Raw genomic sequence first — 18,597 nt, 5'->3', positions numbered from 1 at the left:
GGAAAGAACCTGCTGTTGTCAAAATTGTGGGGAGAGCTAAAAGCATTGATTTGATCAGTAGCAATTTTCACTTCAGCCTTACCTCATGTGGTGTTCTTAAGCATTTTAGGACATCGTTACTGTTAGCACTACTTTTTAAAAACATAGGAAATACAAGAAAAGTTAAACAAAAGATCTATGCACAAGGAGACAACTTTCCAGGCCTGTGTCACTTGCATCAGACCACAAGTGGATCTCACAGTATCTGTTTGCATGCAAAATTTAATTTTGTAAATACCACTAAAGTGTCCTCTACACAGCCTCAAACTGATTTTTCTATACCTTTTATGTTAAACAGGATTTGCAACTTGGGCCTGTTAGTGTAGGTGTGACTGGAGAATTTCACCTCTGGACACTTACAATTTCTAATCCCTTTTCATAGTTTGCTATGAAGATGTTAAGAATTAAAGACCAGGATATGACGTTGAGGGCTCTGATTCATCAGCAAAGATGGCTTGCTTTGGGGTGGTTGGAGTAATTTCCTCTGCTCTTGATCTTGTTCTCTGACCATTTCCCTTGCCTGCCCAGGGGGACAGCTCTGCTACCTGTGAAACAGTTCTTGAACTGCTAGTTGATAGAACAGTATATTAAAATAAATTGACACCAATTCTTTTTTAGTTTACAGCTGTAGTCCCTGCAGCTGTAAAAGCCTCTGGCTGTAAAAGCAACTGAGCCATCCCTAAGCAGCCAGTGGGTAAAGGGTAGGTGGATAGCCAGAGTGGAAATCAAGGCAGCTGTCTAAAGTTAAACCATCCCTGCTTGTGAATCAAAACCTCAGTTATGTTAAGACCCCTCTGGCCACGTCCATTCTATTAGTCCACTTGGACTCCTTAGCACCTCTAGATTAGAATAAAATGCAAATCACATCAGGGGTCGGGTTGCAGATTTACTTTTTAATAGCCTAAATGTAGGTATTCATTCTCCTGGTAAACACTTGAGAAGAGCATTTGTGGCAAAGCAGTTGAAAAAATAAAATCTCTGCATCTCAATGCATGAGGCCAATGCAAATAAATAAATGCCTTATGATAAGCAAAGTAAATATTCCCTGTTATACTACTCAATCTTTCTGAATACAATAGTGCACATAATAGTACACTAAATTAAGAGATCATGCATATATTCTTTGCAATTTTGTCATTTCTTCATGGCACACAATTAATTTATTTGATGTGCCTGACTGTTCAGTAGCATATATCTATATAATACAACCTTCAAAAAAACATTAACCAAAATATATCTTTGGTCTACATTATTGATAAGCAGATGCAAAATAATAGAAAATCAGCCTTTTTTTTTCTGTTTCAGATTAATTAATTAGAAATAAAAGGAATTATTTAGTGATACATTTATATTTCAAATAAAGTTACTTGTATATTTTATTACAGCACTTTTAGAAAATAACTGTTCATACTGCTGCCATCAAAGAAGTTGCTTCAAGCCTGCACTTTGCCTGTTTTTGTAACCTGCAAGTCCATGTGAGACTACTTCTAATTACTGCTAAGATTTGGCTTGTGAGTCAGAACACTGCAACCAGAAGTAGTTCTGAAGAGACTTGTATTTAACTTCCTACTAAAATATTTGCATACAGAAAGATAGTGGTAAACAGAGATATGGTTCCCGTCTTGATACTGTTAAATTCAGTGTATATATTTCTATTGAAACTCCTAGGACCAAGACTAGGCCAACAACTCAAATCACATTTGTGATCTACTTTCAATTGTCTACATTTGTAGGAAACCTTCACACAGATAGGGCAATCATTCAGTCTGCCGTTTCAAGTACAGTGGACAGTAACATGGACTGAATGAGAGTGTCCCTCTTCCTAAGCAGTGTTTGGTGCACATTTCAAGAAAATAAAATTTGCTGGACAGAAAGGTCAGAAGAAATACTCTGTCAGAGGCCGGAAAGTTCCTCTGAAATACTGTGTCAGCATAAACCAGATGGGGAGAAACCTGGTGAAATCACAATTGGAAAAGCCTTTAAGAGAATACTTGTATTACCCACTGATGGTTGCTCTCCCTGGGTGTGGATGCAGTGGGGAGCAGGGACCTCACTTCCATTAGAGGTCCCAAGAAGGTGGAGCACATTGAACTGCACAGCTTCCTTGCTTGCCAGCTTACTTGCCTACAAGGAGCAGTAAGACAAGAACTAGTTAAGTATGCAGATGTGCACAAGTGTATGTGGAAGAAACTCTAGAAAAGTTGTAAGAGAAGAACCAGACACACAGGAATACGTGGTTGAAAGTAGCTGTCTCTGTGTCACAATTTGGACTTTGCATTCCCCTTCATTCTGGATGGACTCAGGTTTATTTTGGCCAAGTATACATAGCTTGCTTCTTTCCATCCTTTACACGTACTCCATGGCAATGATGTGACCTGTCTGTGTGGTTAAGCCAGGGCTCAGCAATTTCCTCAGCCAGGACTTGTGTAAAGAGGGGGCTCAAGGGGAGATGTGACATGAGGAGTGGGACACAGACGGCAGTGAATCCTAAACAGGCATCGAGAGGCAGAGGACCTGGGCCAGGGAAAAAAAGTGGGCTGAAAGGAAGAGACTAAAAGGATGAATATTAGGTAGAATCAAATCTATCTTTATCTTTCGCCCAACGAAGCCTAAAAGAAGAGCCAGAACTTGGAGTGCAGTATCAGACCAAATTATCCACTGGGTCCTGAATCAGTCTGCAAACAGCAAGTATAGTAAGATACAGTTTATATCAGTCTTGCACAGGAAGGAGAGCTGTCTTCAAACCCTTGAATAATAAAAATTAACATTCACAATCTTTGTTTCTGTTAAAGGGGTAGTATAATTAGTCCTGTATAAAATGAAGATTAACTTTAATCACTGAAGGAGTATTTTTTTTTTCAAAATGCTTTTGTTTTTTAACCCTGCACTCAGGAAGATCTGTTAACAAGCTCAGCACAGAACCACTGAGAATCATTCATGAGACATTGGAAGAATCCACTGATTGGCTTTATGGCTTTATTTCTTTACTGTCTGACATCGTATGGAGTGATGATGATGACAGTGATGAAGGTATTTGTAATGTAAAGACTTCTGTAACTGCTCTAACTGCTGTTTTACATGCATTATATTGGCTTACTCAGCTTTTAACCTCATAGACAAGAAGGTCAAACAAAATGAAAAGTGAACGTTGTTGCTAATAAAGCATCTACTGGCTATTCCAATCAGTAAATTGGTCTCTTTGTTAGCTTTCATCTCGTGTTTAATGTACCATTACAGAAAAGCTGTCAGAATTAAATATTACCATTAGTACATTTTGAAGTAGAGAGCACTAATTTATACAAGACTTCAAAGCCACAACCAAAATATACATCAGGATATTCCTTCAGTGAATGGCAATAGCTATTTTCTTTTAATGAGCAAGAATCTAAAGAACCCCTGTAAATATACAAGCTAGACCAAGAAACTTAGAACTTTTTTATTTGATATATTTGTGACAGGACTATATATTAAAACAAAAACAAAAAAAAAAAAGAAAAGAAAAAATAGCATTTTGGCTGAACTAAGGGTATTTTGGGTGGCATATTGCAAATAATTCAGTTTACTAGAAATTATGGTTCTGCCATTATAATAACATTCTTCATCTGACATCATCTGATAAATGAAAGTAAATTGCTAACATTTCAACTTTGGAAATAATTATCCTCCTGTCATAAAAAAAGTAGTTCCCTGGTATGAGCAGAGCAGTAGTGGATCATCATGTCACATCATATTGGTCATTTTGACAAGCGATGAGTGTAGGAGTGACGTCTTCATTTCACGGTAGTTTATTTTATATTCTATCTGGCTGTACAAGAATATAATTAAAAAGCAAGATGTACTGAAACTGACTTCTACCCATTTGTTCAGAAACTTGAGACATTATCGAATTTCTACCTTCCAAATGTGCACATGAGCTTTTTATATTAGCACCATATATGAATACTAATAGATAGGCTGCTACATGTGAGTCTGTGAACTGGGCATCCTATTCTGAGACATGATTTACAACTAGCAGAGAGCCAATCTCTCATATGTTTGAGAAACAGAAAAGGTGAAATATGGAGAGCTTGCTAAAATTTCAGAAGTGTTCATTTTTACCAGTTCGTAGCTCCCAAAGCATCTGCAAGCTTTCAAATGCTTGAGTGGTTAAGTGTCAATGCAAGTAGGAAAGGTCATAAAATACCTGACATAAAAAATTCAAGATCTGAATGCTCACTAAGAAGTGTTTGGAAACCTCAGTCCCAGTCTTTGGCCCATCAATACCTACCAGGAGTGTGAAAAGGCAGTAGGCAACATACTGCATTATATCACAAAAACTAAGTGCATGTGAACTCGCTGCCTATTGTGCGCTGCAGTCAGTACAGCTGAGGTCACACACTTACCACAGTCATCCAGGCTCAATCCTTTAAATTCCATGTCCCACATGGAGGTGGAGTGACACACTGCAGCAATCAAATGCTCATAGTTCCACTGAAATTGAGTATTTTTTACCTTGGATTTCACTGGAAGTGTTGCTAGATTTACAACCTTGCTAACCTGCAAATGCATTTTATTATTTGGACCTAAAACGGAACCACTGGGCCTTTCCTTAAAACATGGAAACATGCATAAAATCAAGCAAATTGTAAATTGTAGTCACAAGTTAACATTCAGAAGCACAAACGCAGATTTGAACGTTTCCTTGGTTACTACTGCACATTGAATTTATCTACCTCAAACCCAGGAAAACCTCTGCGGTAAGAGAGATGTGTTATGAAAAATCCAAAATCTCAGAATAGAGTGCTTGCCATTTAGCATGTAAAGAATAGAATTTTTTTAAAAATTAAAATGAGCCAACATGAGAAAAAAAAAAAATTAATATTATGATATCTCTTCTCTGACTTTTGTTCTTTTCTCTTGGTTTAGGTGAAGTGGAACCTTCCCTGAAAAGAGGTTGGTTAGTTGTCTTACTATAGAGAGCAAATGTTTTGCAACCATTCTAAGAATTAACTAGTATATTTGTGATATAGATTCTGTCATTAGTTACATGTCACTCTAGTAACGATGTAAGTTGTTCTTTAACAAAATCATTATGTAAGAAACTCGAGTAATAACACTTGCTGTACTGGTTGTTGCTCTGTAAGAATTCTTCATTTTTTCATTATTATCCAGAAAATCTGAAAAATGTTCATAAAAAGCCAATAGAATTACAGAAATAATATTACCTGTACCCTTGCCCTGTATGTGGGACTCCTATTAATGCCAATATGAGTTATGTGTATGTCTGGATAGAAAAAAATATTTGGAAATAATAATATAGAAAGAATATTTAGTGAGAAATAACAGTGAGTTGTTGTAAAAGCATTTTACCTTGTGCCAACGCAGAACCCTAAAATAAGGACTACTTCTGAATCTTCTGAAGAAAATTACCTGGTTATCATTGAATTTTTAGAAGAGACAAGTGAAGCAAGTAGGATTTATAACATAAATCTTTTCAGACATGAAAATTGTTATGCTGAAACATAAAACTTAAGTTCAACTTCTATTAAATCAAAATGAAAATGTATTAGAAGGCTTGAGATATTGGTGACAGGATGTAAAACTTTTCAAAACTAGGGTGTGTTTTTTTCTCCAAATTGAGCACAGCTTGATAATAACAAGATGTGTAACCAGCTCTATGTGATCTGAATTTGGTATCCATCAAATTCTCAATAGGTAAATGCCCATATTGAAGAATCTGTCACCCCAGTTGTGCTGAGATTACAATCCAGTTTTCTCTGAAGTTAATTGAAACTGGATCAGGTTTCTATTTAATGACACATTTTGTCAGTCTCAATAGGACATCCAAGGAATGAATAGGCTTGAAGACCAGGACCATTCATCTTTCTATGGATGATCCTTCGTGTTGGGACTGAAGAAAACTTATAGACAGTGTAGGAAAACATTCCATTTCTTTACTCCATTGGTAAGAATCTCAAAAGGGCTCAGCATTGCCCTGTCTCTTCTCCCAGAGAGAGAAATGCTTTGTTAGTTTTACAGTGGGTGCAAAGAGTCTGAAGCTGTAGCACGTTGCTGGCAGAGATGCCAGGTACGTGGCTGGAAAGTGTCTGCTCACCATGGGCCAGCGTAGCTGACCAGGATGGGAGTACTGTGGCGGTACTTCGCTGCTGGGAAGGCTTAATCCATAAAAATGTTATGGACAACACCATGCTCAGCATTGCAATGCCTGCTTCTTTGGAAATCAGTGACATACTCATGCCTTACACTTTGCGTTCGGACACCAGATTGTAGAAATAGAATTCAGAGAAGCCTTGAAAATAAACTGGGAGCTGCTTAAATTAGTCAGTTGGAAGGGATGAGATGATTGATCGGACCTAAAAGTCCTCCATCCAAGGAGCTGAGTATCTAACTGCCAGATTGAAATATTTTTCTTGGTATTCAAAGCTCACAACCCTGCTCTGGAGATAAATGCCTGAGAAAGTCTTCTCTCTTTGGGGTGAAGAAAATGGACAAGGAGCTGGTGATTCCTCTGGAGCTGGTATCTTACAGGATAGCTCATACACAGAGGTGTGAAAGGGCCCAAATTCAAACGTGCTTCATCTGCCTGAGCTATAAAACAGATTTTGAATGGGGTTTTCCACTTCCTGGATGTGTGCTCAAGATCTTTGCCTCCATCTTTCAGAGGATAAGGAGTCCCATCCTTGTCTCCCTGCAACAAGCTGTTTCTTGACTAGGACTGACGAAGAAAGTGATCTAAGACCCTTTCTGGGTATAGCCATAAGCTTTCACATAGCAACATCTTCAAATAACATGTTATCATCTCTAGATGACTGGAGGTCTGCATTTCGTCCTGGCAGCTAGGATATGGCCTTGATTATACTTGATTTTGTCACTCGTTTTCTGGGCTACAGAAATGCAACATATGTAGTCTGAAGCCACCAGTCCCTCAGAAAGGCCAGTGCAGAGTACTGTGCATGTCTGCTCAGTGACAGGCAGCTGTGAGCTCCTCAGAGCTGCTACTGTCTCTCTTTGCAGACTTCTCTTAAAATTGTGTAAACATCAAGGAACAGAATTGCCTGAGTCTAAGCCTGTACAGAAGTTTTCTGAGAGTTCTGTGATAAAGTCTACAGTCAACAGCTTTTCCGCCTAGGCACAGTGAAATTCGCTCCCAGGGCTAAAGCTCATGAGCGCAGAAGGCAAAGCCCTGGGAGATGAGGTGAGGGCTCGGACCAGCTCATGCTGGTAATTATAGAGTGCAGGTAGCACTCTCACAGGCATCACAATCTATTCCTCTGAGCACAAGGTGCACATCAGCTCTTCCTAACTAATGTGTGCTGTAATGTCTGTGGTCCAGAAATAAGAGTTCCAGAAGAAAAGCTTTCTAAAACGAAACAAGACATTGCATCTGTGATTTTTCCCATCTGATTGCTGTTAGGGCTGGACCCAAAGGAGGACCAGCTATACAAATTAATTTGGAGACTTTTTGGGTATCAAAATGTTAGTAGTTAGATCCACAAAATCAGAACCAAATTTTTAGTTTAGGGACTATTCTCTGTTTTCATATAAAGGACCATTTCCGTATCAAAGTCGCTTCCACTCTGCACAGCATTGTTATCTATAGCTTTGTGAATGATCTTTCTTCAGGTGGCTTTTATGCTTGTGCCATTTGAACATCCTAAACAAAAAAATGACCCAGTGAGATTGTGCAGTACACTACTGCTGTCTCCAGAAGATGAACAGTTTGACTTTTTGCACATATTTACAGGAAGCCTCTCTCAAATTTCACTCTGGAAATGTGTATTATATTGCTATGCCTGATTTTTAAGTATTTTTGTTGGATCTAACCCAAAGTTATTGTGGTATTCCTGAATAGGCTGAGAGTTTTTGAAAAATCTCTATACCTATGGGTTGGACAAGCCTTCAATCTTTTGCTTTGTTGACTAGCAGATTTTATGAATGATAAAATGTTAGCACAAAATTTATTATATAGTGGAATACAGTAACTGAAAAAATAAGAAGATTGCTGTTACCACCATACAATTGCATATTGAAAAAAATTCAAGGGGAGTGGTAAGGACACTGTGTAATAATGAAGGAAGCGGAGAAAAATGTAATGATAATTACAAGCCCAAAGAAAGCACAGATCACCTTCCTAGAGATGTAAATTGAAAGCAAAGATAAGAATAAAAGTGCAATAATCACAACGGGCTCGCACATGCAAGAGGACTAACATCCGTTTCAGAATCCTTTAGAAAGGATGAAAATGTCTATCAGTGCCTTTTTTATTGCAATTATTTTTGCCAGTCCAAGTCTTATCATTAATATTTATCTTTAATAATTGGAAAAGAGTGAACATTTGATATTGTCCAGAAAAAAAAAAAAAAGTGTTCTTCAGTGGAGGTAGTGAAAGATTATTCTGTAGAGGACTTTGCAGTCTTTAACAATGCATATTCTCAACATGCTAAAACTGCAGAGCATTTTCACAAAAGATATTGAGAAGCCTAGTAATAGTTTCTTGCAGGCTTAATATGTTTTTGGCTTCATTTCTCTCTAGAACAATGGTTATGGCTGATGATCTTGTTCATTTTTTCAGGGTTAGTTTAACCTTTAGAGACAAATCAAATTATTTGACAGCTGTGTGTTTTGTCATATTTTGGTCCTTTTAACTAGAAATTATTGTTATAGAAAAAGAGATAAATTTTTATTATTTTTTGGTGGACTTTACTGGCATCAGTCGTGAGTTTGGAGAAAAGCTGAGAAACCTGGTGCACGGAATTGGAAATAATGATCTGTAAAATATAGGCAAGTACAGACACTTCAGCATTGTCATCCATGGCTAAAAATGTCATTATTAAACTGTTCTGGAACTTCACTCCTGTTTACATATGGGTAACTGAAAATTTAAAATCTGAACACGGATTCTTCATTTAGTTAGCCAGGGTACGCCTGACAAGTTGTGCACATGTAGCAGTGGGTTTTATATGTTAAAGTAGCATCTTCTTCTGCTTCAAAACAGCTGATGCATTCTGGCTGGGAAACATGAATCTGGTATGTGGTCTTAGGAGTAAGTTGTTGGAAACCTTTGGAAAAGATTCTAAGGTTTGGAATTATTTATTTTTTTACTTTATACTTTGAAGCTTACTAAATTGTTTTTGTAAGATATCATTCCTTGATTTTCTATTTGGGCTTAGATTAAATCCTCTCTTTTTTTCTCTATCTCTTTCTCTTGCGCGCGCTCTCTCTCTCTCACACGTCACTTTTTAAGTAATTTTCATTTCAATAAGTACAATGAACTTAGAAAGCAGAGTAAGAAATAAAGCACTGTCATGGCACTGTTATTACCATCTCTGTATTACTAAATAGGTTTTTATTGGCATAAGATTATTCTACACAAACAATCAAAAGAAACTTGATTTCTTGAAGTACAGATGGATCTCTAAATTTCTGTGAGTTAGCCTATGCATGAGTTAGAAAGATGTATAAAATAATTATATGAAATGAACCTATTCTCCTTACTTGGCTGTAAAACTCTATTTTTAGAAAAACACAGTTAACAAATCATAGATTAAAACAAGAAGCCACAGACAACAGAAGTTTTTGTTACAGGTTGCAAGAAACTTTGTTAATTACAAATAAACTTTTCAGCAAAGCACCTTATCCTTCTGTCTTCAGTTCAAATGAGAATACTGTTGCACCAACAGGTGCCTATTAAGATTCTTGCATTTAAAATTCTTTACTAAAAGGGTTTTCTAAAGTTTAAAATAACTAGAAGTTATATATAAATAATAATTTGTTATTACTATATTTTATGTCAGAAGAGTATCTGGAAAAATTCACATTGTTAGCTAACATGGCAACTAACTTTATTTCTGGGCAGAATACTGAAATTAGAACATTGTCTTTTATCATTTAGAAGTCTTTTTGTTATACAGTAACAAATCTGGAAAAATAAAGAAAACAAGTTGGTTTTCTGCAGGTAATATTCATGTTCAGAAAACAGTTTCCAACCAAAAAATACATGGTATATATCTATTTGTACTGGTAATGCCTTCTGAATTCAGTTTCTTTTATGTTGCCATAAGGTAGTGTTCACTTTTCTATGTATGAGTTGCTAGTATAGATTTCTCTAAAAGGCTTTCACTGTCTCCCTAGGCTACACTTTACTGCAAAGCATTTTGCTTATCTTTGTGCAAAATACACCTTGTGTTAAAAGATGAAAATCATTGATTGATTCAATTCCCAGATGTTAAACTTTTCCAGATATGTATTTTTTACATTTTGCATTTATGTGGCATCCATTTCTGTTATTAATGTTCTTTTAACAATCTCATCTTGTTTTACATACTCTGATCAATACAGTAATAGCATATCCACTATAAAATAGCATTTTATAATGTAAAGAAAATATTTTCCATATTATCCAGATGAAACAAATCTATATACCACTAGGGAATAGGGATGTTCAATTATAGATCTTTTGCCTATTGAAGAATAGTGACTGGGTTTCCACCTGAGTTGAAACATTTTAATCCGCACTTGCCAGCTGTCTTTTAAAAGATCCAGAGGGAACTTTGAGCCACAAGGCTAGTAGGAATCCTGGGCAGAGGCGTAGTAGCACAGAGGTTTGCAGCTGTTTAAGCTGTCCTTTTAAATCGGGGAAAACCTTAAGCGAAGCTATCCATGTTCTCTTGGTGGAAATCTTCAGCGGTAGAGCAGTGGGGAGGTTCTCACTCTCAGAGAAGAGGGGAGTGTTAGGCAGATGCCCCCCTGGCTGGGAGCCTGCTGTGCCTGAGGCAGAGTCAATGCCTGACCCGGTGAGTGAGAGGGTTACCCAAAACTCAGTTAAACCCACAGCACCAAAATTGGGGACCCTGCATGTTTCTGAGAGAACTGTGCCAAGGAGAGGGCATAGCAAGTGCAGCCCCATTCTCACGACCCACTGAAACAGTATCTTTCTTCTGCATGCCAGGCCCCTAAAAAAAAAATCAGTTGGATCTAGAAGTGATTGAATTTATAGGAATATATATTTGCAGACTAAAACATTAAGGTAGGATGTGCAGAGTTGATGATTTTTAAAGCTGAGCAGAGGAACTGTGGTTAGTCTTGTGATTTCCTTTTCCTATTTTTTCCTCCTTTCACAAAAAAACCCCTACTGAATAGATTTATATGAGAAAGGATTTCTTTGATGCTAATCAAGATTAGAGATTTTATGTATTACCGTATATATCATTTTGCTCTACTTAGAGGTCTACAATTTTTGTCTGCATTTTGTCTGCATAAAATTTCATTAAATTAAATGCAGACTCTGATAAAATTGATTATGAAAAACATAATTTAAAACTGGTTCAATAACATCTTTCTAGGCTGGAATCCATAAAGAGAAACATGTCAAGACAATTTTACTTTCCACAGAAAGAAAAGGAAAACCTGGTTTTGATCACATGGCTCTATTTCTGATTCATTTGGGTTGGGGTTTCTTTTGTGGTTATTTTTTGTTGTTGTTTTTTAATCAGTCTAATTAACATTCCTTTTACATTTCAGAACCAAGAATGAAAGAAACAGTCTTAATATATTTATATACTTTGAATAAAAATTACTTTTATGTAAAAAATATTTTAGGGCTGAAGCTCTTTTAATATCTCCCACTTTTAATTCTTTCAAAAGCCCAGTCACTAAAATTCCTCCATATAAAACAGTCTGCGCATGGTCTTCCTGAAGGATGCCAGCACTGCTTACAGGATAATTAGTCAAAGATAATTGCAAGTACCCTCCTCCCCTTAAAAACCTTTCTGTTAAGATACTGCTTTTCTGCTACAAATGGAAACTTTATCAGAGGGAAAAGAAAACCCAAAACATAAAATCAGTTAGGCTTTAGAAAGAAAAGAAAATAAATGGTTGTGCGTTGTGTCAAGTTCCATTTGCCTCGGTAAACTGAGGATTTCAAGCTGGAATTAGCCACAATCTTTTCCTTTTTTTTTTTTGGTGGAGGATGTAGTACAACTTTTGGATTTATCTCAAAGAAACAAATCTTAAGAGAACTATATAACAGCTCCCATGTTTACAGCTAATACTCCAGCCTTGGGGACTTCCATCAAACTTTCTCTCTCATCTCAGCTTTTCAGGAAAAATAAATATTTCCCTATTTTTCTAAAAGACAATTTTTTATCGAAAGAGTTTGCAGGATGAAGTTTTTAAGCAGCCCTGGTAGATACATGAAAATGCCTAAACATATAAAAACAAAGGGGAAAGGTCAACGACACCAATCAGTGATTTTGTGATAAAACTGTTTTAATAAGTACATAGTAATATAATGATACACTTCCACTCACCATTAACTGCTGAAGCTATTTTATTCTATAGCAAAAGGAACTCTATTTCAAACGTAGCAATATGGAAAAATATGTACATATTTAATTGTCTTTAACATAATGAGAAAAGGAGGAGTGGAATAAGCTCAGTTTAGAAAGTTGGAGATTATGAAAGGGTGGCTTATAATAAAATCTTTATATGGGCTGAGATGTTTTGCTGTTCTGAAAATAACATGCACATTGTTCTGAAAATGCTTTCCTCACAATGCATCTCCTTCGCTGTATAGTCTTGTAAAAATAAAAATAAGATAAAACATCACCCTGGAATCAAAGCACTCCTCAACATGATGATGAAGATGTCAGCAGGTCATCTACAGTGAATTTCTATTATAGACCAATGTAACTACAATAGTGTGGAAACAATTGAATATCTGTTGAACTGGAATCTAATCTATTTATTTTTGTCCTGTTCTGGCATTACAAAGGAGGCTTAACATATATCTGGAAGGCCATGTTAAATCCCTGTATTCTTGGGGGAACATAAAGCCTACTTGTTTGCTGTATGCTACTCAAGATAGGCAAATTGTTCAGAAATATTTGAGGGTCACTGTATCTGTAATAGCTGTTTGGTGATGCCAAAGTATCAAGTGGAAGGAATAAAAGCAACTAAGGTGAAGTAGCTGAGCTTTGCTGAATAGCTTTAGGACCAATCAACATCACTTCACAGCAACATTTACAGTTTAGGACAACATGTTGTTTTGGGTAAATATACACCAGAGCAGGGTTTTCATCAGGAAGAATGAGAAATGGTTTTCTGTGACCTCTGTCAGTAGTCTTAAACAGCAAATGAAAGATGTATAATTCCGCAAAATATGAAAGAAAAAAGAAAAGCAAAAAGAAGCCTTCATTCTCGCTCTAAATTGTAGTTGTGATTTCCAAAGAGATGGATAAACAATTTTGAAACCATACTTAAGAGGCACTGTGGCCTGGCATCTCACACAGTGGATGAGCACACAAACCATTCAGCGTTTTCACTGGTAAGAGGCAATTCATCTCCTGTCACATTTTCAAGAAAGATCTTAGACACATGACTTCAGGAAAAGTTGTTCTGTACCCCACCCTGAAGTTGCTGTGAATCCTCAGAACAGGACAAAATCTAAGAAATAACTGGGGATAAGACTGTGCTACTAGCAAGCTAAAAGGGAAGTCACCTAAATTAGTCATCTGTGTCACTCAGACTTTCTAATACTGAATGTTGCTACTTAAAGCCGTCTGTTACACTGTCTGTGGTTCCTGGATATAGGCATAATACGCCAATCTAATTCCCCAATTAAAAATTTCCTGTTCTTTTTTTTTTTTTCCCCCGTGGTATTTTCCTGTTGTGAAATTTGTTTTTTTTCCTCTAGAGTACCGCTACATGATGTATTAGTAGTTAGCTGGAAGTTGCTCTAATGCACAAATTCCTTTATTCTCCTCCTAGCCCCACAAGGATAACTGTCACCCTCACCAGCTGGTACTATCGAGATTAAAAATAGACATCAGCTGCACAATTGCAAATTTCTCCTGAGGATACCAGCAGCAAGAGAGTTGACTACAATCCTTCATACAGGCAGCATCTAGAAACACATTAAAAATGACATCCCTCTCATCTTCTAAAGTTCTTAACACCACTCACTCTTGCCTTGCCCTCAGTATTTCCACCAACTCTTCAGGATAATCAGCTGCCTGCTACCAATTAGTCTTGATAAACTAGCAAGGATATAGCCCCATTAAATTGCTGGCAATAGCTGTAAGGGTTTTGACTGCTCAAAAGCAAATTATTAACCTCTGGTTCACCAGGACTCTGAATAGGACTCATTTTCCTTTTCACACTTAGATATTTACAAGAGAAAGAATGTCAAAGCACTGAAGGTGTGTATCGCTGTGTTACCTGTAAGAGATTATGAAAAAGACGACCAACTGGTAAAATCTGCTTAGAAAGAACAAAGTGTTACCATTTCAGGTGAAATTCCACCTGTTTGATTATACTTTTAAAACAGTAGATATATTAAACTTATGTTCCATCCTCACTACAGTATTTAAGTAGAAATAGAATGGCTTTAAGCATGAGGGGATAATATTGAATGTCAGGGATCAGAGTTAAATTCCCAGTTCTTTTGCTGACTTTCTGGGTTACCTTGAGTAAAGCATTCTTGTGTTTCAGATGGAGATGATAATCCCTTTTTTTCTTACTTTGCCTCTCATATCATTGACATTTTTTATTGGGTTGGTTGGTTTTTTTAAGGCGTATTTTATCCGTAAGACAAAAACTCAGCAGAGGGTGAGGTCTAGGACCTGTTTTAGCAATGCCGGATTGCTACTCACCACTTCATCCTCTAATGAAGCAAGATGCAGGGCTGTGCTTTCCCACCAAGAGAAAAATATAACCCTCTTAAAGTTTGAACTCTTGTGTTACAGAGATGAGATATTATTTCGTGTTATAACTCCATGTGGTATCTATAGCAATTCGTGTGGGCTAAGTCCCATAGGTGCTATCATAATACAATACAAATAAAATAGCTAAGAATAAGGCTATATATTTTACTATGTTAAAAAAGGAGATAACAAAAAATCAAAACCAGAAACACGAGAGCAGACGAAGAAGGGAACTTTGTTTCAGGAACCAGGAGAATCTCCTCGTGCCCTACCATGAGGGGCTGCGCTCTTCGTTCACGCTGATGTAAATCTGCACAGTGCTGCACCGCTAGCTCACACAGATTCAGGGGACTGTAATTTTTTTCTCTCTCTCCCACCCTGATCTTCCTGGAGCTGGGGCTTCGTAGTGCGCAGCCAGTACCGGGCTGTCATTAGACACTGTGAACCGCCGTTAATGAAAATTAGCTGGGCGAGAGGTGAGGGAAGCTTTCAGCAGGGATTTTCAGTAGAGCTGCTTGCAATATTGATCCTCAGATAATTGTGAGGGCCTGCTTTGGGTCAACAGTACATAGACATATCGGCCTGCTAACAATATAGTCTAATATATCTCCTTTCAGCATCTTGAAATGGTCAGTGAGGAGACGACTAGCTTCCTTTCTTGGAGTTGTTTAACATAATCATCCTGCATGTTCTGTATATCTGCACAAGACCTGAGGTCTAGAGAAGTCTGTGGTAAGAGGTATCCATATTTAAGGAAATAAAGTATTTATCCATTCAAAACCCAAGAAACACAAGGGGAAAGATAATTTTTCATGTCTGCTTGATAACTGAAGAAAACAAACAATGAAATACAGCTTTTAAAATACATACTCCCTTACAATAATTTAATAAACCGTGCTGTCATCTCATAAAGAATCAGGATGGTTGCCGTGGTGACAAAGATTATCCTTGCTGCTGCTTGATTCTGTCATTTTTCTAAACATGAATTCATAATATTTAGGATTTATTAACAATGTGTCACGTTGATAGAGATAAATTACATGCTTTAAACTGGCCATGTAAGTATTCTATGATATTATAGCCGCTTTGTCAATTCAGCAATAAGATATGATGTGATTACTAGAAAATTAAAGCTATTTGTCATAAAAGATGAAGCAGAGAGTAACAAAACTCTCAGAACAGAAAAAAATCTCTAATAATCTAATGTGTTTCCTTATTTTAAATACTTTGGAGTTAGCAAAGAGTCACTATTTTCTGCCTTGTAAATTGATCAAGACCAGCATATATTGCAGACCAGATTTATCTGTGCTGGGAAAAATTAGGTTGTAATGTATCAGAATTGATGTGTTCCAGGCTGCAATCTTTTATGATGGTTCAAACTATAATGGGGAACTTGTGAAGAGATCTTAGTGATGGCCCATTTTGCAATATATAAAAATATATATATACACACTTATGTGTTATGAAGATGCATTTCACTTCAAGGAATTTGTGTAGGGGGTTTTGTGATGTGTGGTATCCTAATTGTAGCAGCAAGTTAGATGAGATTCTCAGTGCTGCTGTTTAGAAAGTATCTTTTTGTGTACCTTACTGAAGTAGTTGTGTCAAGTAAGCTTCACCACTGATACAGTATGAGGCTGATTTAGATGGCCAGCTCAACAGTCATCGCTCCATATATATTTTGCAGTCAAACTAGCAATAAGAAATTCCCTAAAACCGCATCAATTTTAAAAAGCCGTTTAAAAAGATTTATACTTATTTTTTCAAGAAAAAGAGGCCTATTTTCTGTAGTGAGACACATAATAGGTGTTGGGAACCCACCGGAGCTGAGGCATCTTAAGGCAAGTAAGAAATATGTGTCTCTTTAGGTGACTCTGCCTGAAGAATGTGATTTATCACTTAGTGGGCCATATTCGTATCTGTGTGTAGGATGACCTCTTGAGCTGGGTGAGATATGTCTCCGCTGTATATTGCAATGCAGAGGAAGTGACTCAGATTTCTTTAAATGCACTAAGTCAGGGTTTGGAGGCAGTCTGGAGCAGCAGCATGGAGAACCGCTCAGATGTGCTCAGAATTAGGCAGGAATCCTCCGGCTGTTCTTGTGTTGCACCATTCCTACCAATTATGCTACCTAATCTAGTTTATGCATCCTTTCAAGCAGAAGAGGTGGGAAAAGTTTGAAAATCCAGCAACTGGATTCTCTCAGTTGATAGCAAAAAAATCCTCACATGGTTGCAGAAAGAAAAATAATCGAAGCTCAGCTGAAATACCGTAAATCAATATGGCATGACTTCTTCCTAATCAGAACCTGTGAGGCTTATAGAACAACAAATTAACTACACACCCAGACTGCAAAGAACAAGATGAAAACTGAATAAAAAGTCCTTTTAGCTTAATGGCATTGTATAATTAGCTTAGTTATGCTGCCATACATAAGTGGCTAGCAGTGATATGTATTTTGGCCTTTGTTACCCTTTATCTCTGTGAAATAACATTCACTCTATCTGAAGACAACATAGGCTGATGCCATAGAATAGTTATGTTTCTTGAAAACCAGACACAATCATTATTTCAGATGCAAATACTAACCAATACAATAATTCTGTATTTATTTTCAATGACCTATGCAAAAATCAGAGTCTTGGGAAGGGAAAATACCATTTTCTACTGTATCTCTTTGGCAATGTGCATCCTGTTACAACCTGAGCAAATAACTAAGGGTATAAGTGGAAGGTTTCAGTTGTCTTCAATAGACATTAAAGTAGCTCCTTAGAGTTGAGATGTAATATGCATAACTTTTTCTCTGTTGGATTAATTTTGGGGTCAGTGTTCTTGTTATTTAGACCCTGCAGACCAAATCTTACCCTAAAATACAAGGAGGCATCTCCTACAAAGTCTAGTGAGATTTGCATGTGCTTTTGTCAAGGATGAATTTGATCCAGTATTTTATACCAGTTTCCTACTGCAGGAAATATATGCACAGTACCATAAACCAGACACTCTGTATAGTCTTAATGACTTTATTGTGCACCTATAATAAACAGCCTTTAAAATTCTACCACTGTATGCAAACAGTGCTATGCAACCTTGATTTAATTTTCATTTGCTTTTTCTCAAATTCAACATTTTACATTTTTTATATTATCCTGGTTTTGGCACAATAAAGACAGTAGGAAAAAATCAGTTGCAGAGGTATACAACAGTAATTTAATATCAATGTCACAGGTGAGGAATTTTGTTCAAAAGAGATGGCATAGCAAGGGCAGGTAAATACTACACCACTTCCTCTTCTAACAAGGCAGTTCTCAGTGCATTGGTATACAGGTCATTCTCCGAGACAACGATCCTTAACCTGGGAACTTTTATCTCTGTAATTTGGCATACATAATTTGTATACAGCATAGAGTCTACCTTTTATTATGTGTTGGAGCCACCAGTTGAGCATTTGAGCTTTACAAAATTTAGAATATGTAGTAAAAAGAACGTCTTTCCTTCCAAAGGTAGTTTGGAAAACATAAAGTACTAATCCTGATAAAAAACTCAAGGTACATACAGAAAAATGTTTATTAAAAGCATGTTTTTTCTGATTCGTGACCAACACGTGTTACTGTATAGCTGTTGCAGATTTAAAAAAAAACTCTTCTTGACTTTAAAAGTAGCTGTATTGCTCAATTTAAAACAGAATAAGTTTGAAAGTCACTCAGTGTTACGAGTTTTGTCCATATATATTTTCTGTATATATATATAAAAATTGAATTTTATTGTATATAATTATGAATATGCAGATGATAAAGTCATGGTTCTGCTATAATAGTTCAAGAACTCAGTTATTTTTATTATGTGAATGCATCTGATA

At 36.7% G+C, this 18,597-nt stretch overlaps 1 protein-coding gene across 1 annotated transcript in view; it reads left to right on the top strand.

Annotated features, from left to right (window-relative positions):
* The window catches only part of TRDN (triadin), a 45,616-nt gene that overhangs the window by 11,279 nt on the left and 15,740 nt on the right, over positions 1-18,597 (top strand). Inside the window, exon 2 of the mRNA XM_009577079.1 lies at positions 2,932-3,069. Coding sequence (XP_009575374.1) covers positions 2,932-3,069 — 138 coding nt within the window. The remainder of the gene's footprint in view (positions 1-2,931; positions 3,070-18,597) is intronic.

This window comes from Fulmarus glacialis, unplaced genomic scaffold (assembly GCF_000690835.1).
Source record: "Fulmarus glacialis isolate BGI_N327 unplaced genomic scaffold, ASM69083v1 scaffold5294, whole genome shotgun sequence".
Classification (NCBI taxonomy): Eukaryota; Metazoa; Chordata; class Aves; order Procellariiformes; family Procellariidae; genus Fulmarus; species Fulmarus glacialis.
Note: the sequence above shows the minus strand (reverse complement) of the source record. Positions and strands in the feature narration are given on the sequence as shown.